The 9,462-nt window shown below is 36.1% G+C and overlaps 2 protein-coding genes across 2 annotated transcripts; both read right to left on the bottom strand.

Annotated features, from left to right (window-relative positions):
• Positions 1–79: 79 nt before the first annotated feature.
• LOC149730126 (polymerase delta-interacting protein 2-like) lies at positions 80–7,274 on the bottom strand. Its single transcript, XM_089887274.1, has 9 exons — positions 7,048–7,274; positions 6,645–6,816; positions 6,251–6,337; positions 5,690–5,888; positions 5,235–5,365; positions 4,825–4,851; positions 4,623–4,745; positions 4,349–4,428; positions 80–4,092 (listed from the first exon to the last, which is right to left on the bottom strand). Exons 1-9 carry the CDS (start codon positions 7,257–7,259, stop codon positions 3,993–3,995), a joined length of 1,131 nt encoding a protein of 376 aa, XP_089743400.1. The 5' UTR covers positions 7,260–7,274; the 3' UTR covers positions 80–3,992.
• On the bottom strand, positions 7,274–8,114 carry LOC149730125 (uncharacterized). The gene has a single exon (XM_089887284.1). The coding sequence runs from the start codon at positions 8,033–8,035 to the stop codon at positions 7,583–7,585; it is 453 nt and encodes a 150-aa protein (XP_089743410.1). The 5' UTR covers positions 8,036–8,114; the 3' UTR covers positions 7,274–7,582.
• Positions 8,115–9,462: the final 1,348 nt, after the last annotated feature.

The raw sequence follows: 9,462 nt of genomic DNA, 5'->3' as shown, positions 1-9,462 counted from the left end.
TCGCGACGACGCTGTTCCATCCTGCCCCGACGCACACGCTATCCGACTCCGCAACGCATTGCACACCGATGTATGACACTTGTACGGCACATCTCAGTTTATTGTACGGTGAAAGTGCGCCATCGAGCTTAGAGACAAAGTGAGAACAGCAGGGTATTGCAAGCCCCGTACTGCCTCACAGTACAGGAAAGTGAAAGGTTTATATAACGAAAAACACGTGTAGCAAAACAATAAAACGCGTCATTAGCATGTGGCAATTGCCTCGCCTGGCATACACACAACTGGGTAATTGTTTTATTATCACGATTAGAATGACGGGAAAGTAGATGTTACGAAAGCAGCGAAACTGCATTCCATTCCTGTCATGCTTTTGTTTTCGCTATACAACGTTGCTTTATATTCAATCTTTATGCATTAGTGTTAAATTTAGCTATCATTATATCATTAAATCTGTGCTAGAGCACAATCAACCGCTACAAATACGCCCACACCACACAGAATGGTTTCATATACGTCCGCAATCGCGAGTATTGTTCATTTGTTCCTCATCTTGAAATTGTTTTGTCGCTACTTGACAGGTTCACGACGGTAGACTTGTTGCAAGATTCGCAACTTCTTGTGTTGAGCAGACTAGACTAGGCATCGATGAGGACATTTGATCAAATTTCGCTCACGCTTTCGCAGTGTCGTGCAGGGTATCAGTAGAGTATCAGTACTCGAGCAGCAGATTGTCTGAAAAACAAATTGGAGAGAAAGTACTAATGCCATAGAGATTGAATATTTAAATACAATAACGAGCGGGTAAGATAGGTAGAGATAAAACTGGGTTTTAAACGACAAATGGCTTCTGCAGTAACAAGCGAACAATTTACTGTAAGGTAGTGGTTCAGGTATAGGCAGCTGAATCCCTGTGAGTGTGCTAACTCACAATATGCATACAAATATAAGACCAAAGAAGAAATAGACATTCGGGCCATAACATTAATGAAACCCTGCGAGTGTATCAACTCACAATAAGCCTAAAAATAGGTATAAGAGGGCATTTTGCCATCACTCGTTGGGGGAAAACATTATTTTACCCATCTCAACGGTTATGCTTGTTGGGGTCTTAGTCAGACTCACTTCAACAGTAATAAAGTATAAAGCACATATAACAACTCAACGGTTATGCTAGTTGGAGGTCTTTGTCGGACCCTACTTCAACAGTAATAAAGTATATAGTATTCGGGCCACATAGACTAGTAAAACCCTGTGAGTGGTCAGCTCACAATATGCATAAAGTATAGATAAACAGAAAAAGATTCACCGTTGACTGCAGTTGCCATCGGAAGGATTGTGTCCAGCGGTTCACCAATTGTGGGGGGCGGCTAATGTTGAAGTTGTGGGTTCGCGCTCCGAAGCCTCGCGACGACGCTGTTCCATCCTGCCCCGACGCACACGCTATCCGGCTCCGCAACGCATTGCACACCGATGTATGACACTTGTACGGCACATCTCAGTTTATTGTACGGTGAAAGTGCGCCATCGAGCTTAGAGACAAAGTGAGAACAGCAGGGTATTGCAAGCCCCGTACTGCCTCACAGTACAGGAAAGTGAAAGGTTTATATAACGAAAAACACGTGTAGCAAAACAATAAAACGCGTCATTAGCATGTGGCAATTGCCTCGCCTGGCATACACACAACTGGGTAATTGTTTTATTATCACGATTAGAATGACGGGAACGTAGATGTTACGAAAGCAGCGAAACTGCATTCCATTCCTGTCATGCTTTTGTTTTCGCTATACAACGTTGCTTTATATTCAATCTTTATGCATTAGTGTTAAATTTAGCTATCATTATATCATTAAATCTGTGCTAGAGCACAATCAACCGCTACAAATACGCCCACACCACACAGAATGGTTTCATATACGTCCGCAATCGCGAGTATTGTTCATTTGTTCCTCATCTTGAAATTGTTTTGTCGCTACTTGACAGGTTCACGACGGTAGACTTGTTGCAAGATTCGCAACTTCTTGTGTTGAGCAGACTAGACTAGGCATCGATGAGGACATTTGATCAAATTTCGCTCACGCTTTCGCAGTGTCGTGCAGGGTATCAGTAGAGTATCAGTACTCGAGCAGCAGATTGTCTGAAAAACAAATTGGAGAGAAAGTACTAATGCCATAGAGATTGAATATTTAAATACAATAACGAGCGGGTAAGATAGGTAGAGATAAAACTGGGTTTTAAACGACAAATGGCTTCTGCAGTAACAAGCGAACAATTTACTGTAAGGTAGTGGTTCAGGTATAGGCAGCTGAATCCCTGTGAGTGTGCTAACTCACAATATGCATACAAATATAAGACCAAAGAAGAAATAGACATTCGGGCCATAACATTAATGAAACCCTGCGAGTGTATCAACTCACAATAAGCCTAAAAATAGGTATAAGAGGGCATTTTGCCATCACTCGTTGGGGGAAAACATTATTTTACCCATCTCAACGGTTATGCTTGTTGGGGTCTTAGTCAGACTCACTTCAACAGTAATAAAGTATAAAGCACATATAACAACTCAACGGTTATGCTAGTTGGAGGTCTTTGTCGGACCCTACTTCAACAGTAATAAAGTATATAGTATTCGGGCCACATAGACTAGTAAAACCCTGTGAGTGGTCAGCTCACAATATGCATAAAGTATAGATAAACAGAAAAAGATTCACCGTTGACTGCAGTTGCCATCGGAAGGATTGTGTCCAGCGGTTCACCAATTGTGGGGGGCGGCTAATGTTGAAGTTGTGGGTTCGCGCTCCGAAGCCTCGCGACGACGCTGTTCCATCCTGCCCCGACGCACACGCTATCCGGCTCCGCAACGCATTGCACACCGATGTATGACACTTGTACGGCACATCTCAGTTTATTGTACGGTGAAAGTGCGCCATCGAGCTTAGAGACAAAGTGAGAACAGCAGGGTATTGCAAGCCCCGTACTGCCTCACAGTACAGGAAAGTGAAAGGTTTATATAACGAAAAACACGTGTAGCAAAACAATAAAACGCGTCATTAGCATGTGGCAATTGCCTCGCCTGGCATACACACAACTGGGTAATTGTTTTATTATCACGATTAGAATGACGGGAAAGTAGATGTTACGAAAGCAGCGAAACTGCATTCCATTCCTGTCATGCTTTTGTTTTCGCTATACAACGTTGCTTTATATTCAATCTTTATGCATTAGTGTTAAATTTAGCTATCATTATATCATTAAATCTGTGCTAGAGCACAATCAACCGCTACAACTTGAAGTGTGTACTTCGTAATCACACAAGGTTAACCGAGTTCGTTGTATAACCACAAAAAGTGTTCCGTTATTATTTTAATTGATAAAATATCATTCCACGACTAGACTGAATATCAGAATTTCGTTTTTAAATTCTATTAAGTTAACATTTTTACCAATATTCGTTACATGTCATCACCATATTATATTCTAAGAACATGTACTATAATAAAGATACTAATCTTGTGGATTTACTACTAGTATTATGGTTCCTTAAAGTATCACTTACCTAAAATAAAAGGTATTTTCACCAAACATATTCCCAAGAGACCATACTTTATTTTAAACAAAATACAAACCACTCCCAACTTACAGTAGAGCAACACAGAAATTGTTGTACAGAAATCTGAAGACTTGTAAATTTAAGCACATCAACAATCTATTTATTTTTACACCACATAATACTTAATATATTTATGGTTGTAATACAGTTTAGTAAAATGAACTTTATTTTGGGAGCAGCATAATGTTTATTGCAACTATAATCAGCAGCGTTTATTTTATAAAATTTCAGGGGTTGCGACAATAAAATGAGCTACAAGAGTAGGCCTGCATTTGTATAAGTATTTAAAAGATAATTTGCTTTTACAATTGGGTTGCTGCAACCCTTGCAGAATTCTCAGGGTAGGCTTGCATACCCTGCATCATATAATTATTACGATTAAATATCATGGTTCTGTTTTAGTTGTTTTGTTCCCATCTAATGCAAAAGCCGGTATCCTGGCATCAAACTGTTTGCCATCTTCTTGTTCCAATCGAAATATTCCCCTGTTATTATTAACACAATAATTTAAAATGTGCAGCGTGCAGGTATAATGGCTTGTCCAAATTGTCAGCAATAGAGAAAATAACCATAAAGTTACGTGGAAGGGTACTAGTGCTGTAACTACTGCCACTGCAATCATTTAAAAACATTTTTAAATATAATTTATTTGAACTTATTTAAAGGAGTATTTAAAGAGATGAATAAAAATTATGTTATGTTTATGTATTTTGCATAGTTGGTGCATCAAAATATATTTACCACATATGACCACTTGATGATTGCAAAGAAACATGGCTGCTATATTGAAATGCTGGTTGACTCTTATTCAGCATGGGCTCCTGTGTAAGTTTATAGTTAACTAAACATGGAACAAAATGATATTGCCTAAATTATTATTAGTTACATACGTGATAACTCATAAGCGGGCATGAGGTGTATAAAACAGAACACCCGTGTAATAATGACTGTCGTGGCCCCGCCAATCAAATTTAAACAAGTTACATTCATACGATTGATTTATAAATGAACATACCCTTCCAATAACACCACGGCCACGGACAGTCTTCACCGAACCGTTACTTATTATTCTCCAGTGTCTCTCACGTAGATGGGCACCAGTTTCTCCCAAGTTCTCAATTCTGATGCAATATCTCCACTGTAGAATATCCAAATTTGCATTTAGGTTAAGTTCGGTTTCTTTAGTGATTTTTTAAATGTTTATTTCAAACACTCACCCAATATTCCAGAGAATTCCGGGATTCCTAAAAATAATTCGATTGTTTAAACTGCAATAAAATGTATTTTACACAAATTTACAGTTCGTCTAAAAAAGCCAACATTGTATAAGATGTAGACAATAAAGAATACATGTATGTTCAAAATGATATATATTATATGTATATATAAATAGTAGCTAAAAATTTAGCTAAGATGGTTTATGTTATCATTCTATTTTGTTACCCCATATTTTGTTATTAGTAAGAAAAAGAGTATTGACAGAATTATTAAACTGTTTATCACAATTCTGGAAGACAGTTGTCTATTAATAGAGAAATATAGGAATTATATGCTTAAGGTATCACATCTTACATGTTATTGTCAAAATATATACATATTATATATATTAGTAAATAAAATTCCTTACCTTAGCACCAAGGTAAAAAGGTATGGCAGTAACTCGAATATTCTCTGTAGTTTCAATATGAACTTTTGTCAATTCCAAACAGAAATGATTCTTTTTCTGCCACGAAGCCAATGTTTCCGTGGTACTTAAAACTAAATATAAAAATAAAAATTGAAATAATAAATCTAAGTTCCGTTTATTTTTATATTAATCAACTATGAATTTGGTGATATTTAAAATTGTTAACATTAACTTTTAATTTTTTCTAAAATAGCAAAACTTATATATTATCCTGGCATGGTGGAACATTAACTGGGTTGGAGCAATAATAATTCATTGTCTTTTATATACTGCACCATGGTTAAAAAAAGATTAAAAATTCCAAGTTTACTACACATCTAGGCAGTAATAACTGCGCTAGTAATATTAAATTGGAAAAAAAAATCCAGAAAAACAAATTTCCGAAAAATGCATACCTGTTCCATTAGTTGTTTGTTCTGCTTCCAAAAACTTTGGGAACAATTCATGAGACATGGGGAGAGGTTCAACTGATGTGTACGGCAGTATATCATGTTGAGAAACATAATCTATACCAGGTATTGTGTATAAGGATGAATGGTTGTTTTCACCAGGTTGTGAGTTGGTAAGAAATGTCACGGCTTCACTTTGTACAGCCTATTATAAAACAGCAGGAATTTTTACATAGACTGTGTTATAACGACTGCCGTTTTCTCGCCACGCAAGGATAAAGCAAGTTTTATTCATTCATTTGGTTAATTGTACATTATCAATCAAAAAATTTTATTCTGGTATGAAGTTCACAAGAATGGGTTTGTAACTATTGAAAATGGGGAACTAAGCAACTGCAAATGAACAAGGATATCATTCTATGATTCATCTGTTTATGTTAACAAACCAATTAATAATGTTTTCTATGTTTGATGACTATAAATAAGAATGTGTGCGGCAGTTTAACAATGTCAGCCAAGTTGACATAATTTGTGTTCACTGTTCACTACATAGGTTTAAATACTTACAACATGTGGGCTATCTCTTGCATCAACCAACACTTGATAAAATGTTTCAGTTACTGGAACTGGTTTTGAAGCTTCAGAGTTTTCATTCTCTCTAAAAATATAAAAATTCGTTTTAACTTGTTTATTTGTAATGCATTACATAATTCTGTGGAGTTAAGTTGCATTTTTTAGTTGAAAAAAAACAGTGGTTTGTTTGTCAAGTAGGTAAACGGTCGTACATTTTTTCGCTACTTGTGCTTTACAATTCGGAATAAAAAAACAGCACAGAAATACTCTTAAGATCTTAACCCTACGCAAAAAAGCTGCCGTCCTTTACTGTAGGGAAGCTTGATGCAGCCTTAAATTCAAGCATTCTTCAGTTTGCAAGTAAAGAAAAACAATGTTATAATCAGACTTGCTTGTTAGGTTCTGGTGTAGCTTCAGAGTTTTTTTCATAAATATGAGCCGTCCAAGGATATAATATAACTCCTCTATACCCAAACACACGGTGTAGGAACATTTGACCAGGAGAGTAGTTACCGTCTGATTTAAGATTTTCCAGAATTCCCACATGGTCTAGTTTAACTCTGAAAAAAAAACAACTCAAATGTAAATAAATAAATGTTATTCAGTTATCATTGTGTGGATGTGGACAATATATTAGTCACCACTGGGTTGGAGCAATTATCATTAAGTGTCTTGCCCAAGGACAAATGCTCCCACAACCAAACTAAATTTTACAGCTCCCTTCTACTCAGTGAATATATCTAAAGTAAACCGATTAATTTATAAACTGAAGCAAAAATAAGATGACATACTGTTTTGTAACGTGACCTCTTTTCAATATTCTCGTTGAAAGAAAAGTTGATTGTAATGTTCTCTTTCTTTTGTGAACAAAACATAAATATCTTCTATATTGCAGTCTTGACACAAAGGGTAAATCATTTGAACAAAACTTGTTGAACAGAGAGTCTTTTCCATTCAAACAATTAATGTTTCGAATACACAACAACGACTTTGATTTACTCATATTCAAACTAGCAATTTACCTGAAACACAAACAAAGCACACAAGTGATTTTAACAATTAGTTTTAAATTTGATGAAACAATGCCAATGAAACAGAAAAATTCACATTTGCTGGAACTTAATTTTTTGTAACTATAATTACTATAACTGTTTAAACATTTTAGAACTTGCAACCATTTTAAAACGGTACTTTATTATTTAGGATACTTATGGAAATAGTTTAAAAAATTCGTCCAATATTTTTCGCAATGCAATAATATGAAAACAATTTTACAATTGGCAACTATTTAAAATTTTCAACTTATTGATATTTTATATAAACAGTTTAAGATGGTGGGATTTTTTGTCGGGGGATTAATTTGTCCGGTGCGGCCAATAGAATGTCTCTACCATGCTCAGGGTCAACAATGAAATCTTTGATTCTTTCATCCGCTCCTTCGTTACCGGTGGCTGGGTACAGAGGGTATTGGTCGTCCATCAAGAAGTCCATGTTAGGCATCTCGCTGGAACTCATCGGAAGGTTGTATTGAAAATATTTCTTATTTTCGTCAAAATTTTCCATCAGAACGCTTAAATGATTCCTCTGGTCTTTTACCATGTTCCAAATCATTAGCCCTGATAGCGTTAGGTAGCCAATCACCTCTGGCCAAATGATTTTAGCTTCAGGGTACATCTCTTCTGGGGTGTAGCCATATTTCTTTGCATATTCACTCACACCTCTCCGTACAGAAAAACTGTGGCGAACTTTGGTAAGCAGAGATGCAGCCACTTTAAACATCTTTAAACCAATTTAAATCATTCAAATTTATAATTATTCTGACATGTCCTGCTGTTTGTAAAAATATATCATCGTTTTAGGATAACTAATAAACATTTGGTACAAAGGATGATTGCAACTTATTTATTTCTACGCGGCAGGACAACAACAGTCGGTGTAACACGGGTTTTCTGTTTCACACATCTCATGCCCACTTACGACTTACCAAAAGCAACTTTATTGCAGTAGGTTATTATTACATGGGACTATACGAAGAAGACGGAATACTGTTTCCGCTAGGTGTCAGCAATTATTTAAATTAAAAAATACGGAAAAACGCACAAAAAAAACACGTGTGTTAATAAGTGTTAATAAGTGTGAAAAAAAATAATTAAATAATAAAAATACCTTTCTAAATACACATAAAACACTAGTAAGAACATCTTTCTCACATTAGGTCAGTTATATACGCTCTTTCGTTCTATTTATTGTTGTCGAGTTTGTGGTGTAACGGTTTGCGTGCGGTCGTACACTCTCTTTGTTTCATTTTTACCGGGTTCGAGACCGTTTGTTTGAAGGTTTTTAATTAAAATTATTAAAAATTTACATTTCCTAAAAAGTGGTAAACTGTAGGCGTTAACTTTCCAAATAACTAAACTGGCCTAATAAACTTATATAATTGGTGTAGTTTTTTAAATAAACAGCTAAAACCGCCTAAAACTACCATGCGCCTATCTTTTACAATGGAGACCAAGCGAAATGGGGTCGGAGTTGGCGGTCACGTAAATAGAAAAAAGAATATATCACGGTTTTGGAAAGTTGCGCGTTCTACTCTTTTTTATTTCTGTGCAATAAAATTACCGAGCAAAAAGTGTTGCCATAAACAAATATATATAGTAGGGTGGGGGAAGATGGGACACTTTGTCAGGCGAGACTTTTTTAAATTTTCTTTTTACGAACCCCCATTTAATGATAATCAGGAAAATAAGGTTACCGAATTATTTGACAGTATTATCACAACTTTATAAAACCCCATCTCCCCCCATTGTACTATAACACAGTATATGTTTCTATGACGTTGATGTCCTTATAGATACTTTCTGTTAAACAGGTATCAAGCACAAAAAGCGTTTTACATTAACGGACAAGTTACCTGGCCTCAACCTAGCATTTTAAAATTCCACAGCGGTAACAGCGTTTAAAATCAACCCCGTTGTCAACTCGTAAGCGGACCTAAGGGATAGCCTATGTAACAGAGCACCGTGTTATAACCAGTTAACCACTGTCGTTGGCCTGCCACGCGAGGATAAAACAAGTTACATTCATTTATTCATAAACCATCACAGTTGCATACTAACCTATGTATATATGAACTGCGTTTTGTCCATTTACTCTTTTAAATTTTGCAGTCAAAGTTTTAGAAATCGTTGACTGAGCCAAAGTGATAT

This window comes from Ciona robusta, chromosome 10 (assembly GCF_009617815.1).
Source record: "Ciona robusta chromosome 10, ASM961781v2".
NCBI lineage: Eukaryota > Metazoa > Chordata > Ascidiacea > Phlebobranchia > Cionidae > Ciona > Ciona robusta.
The sequence above is the reverse complement of the archived record's forward strand: the minus strand, read 5'-3'. Positions and strand labels throughout refer to the sequence as shown.

Bases quoted from the DNA above. Each gene is read 5' to 3' on its own strand.
- LOC149730126 (XM_089887274.1), bottom strand. From the start codon at position 7,259: ATGAGTAAATCAAAGTCGTTGTTGTGTATTCGAAACATTAATTGTTTG. The intron at 5,889-6,250 runs GTAAGTATTTAA...GTTTTATAATAG, and splicing joins CAAGAGATAGCCCACATGTT to GCTGTACAAAGTGAAGCCGT. The intron at 5,366-5,689 runs GTATGCATTTTT...TTTTATATTTAG, and splicing joins ACAAACAACTAATGGAACAG to TTTTAAGTACCACGGAAACA.
- LOC149730125 (XM_089887284.1), bottom strand. From the start codon at position 8,035: ATGTTTAAAGTGGCTGCATCTCTGCTTACCAAAGTTCGCCACAGTTTT.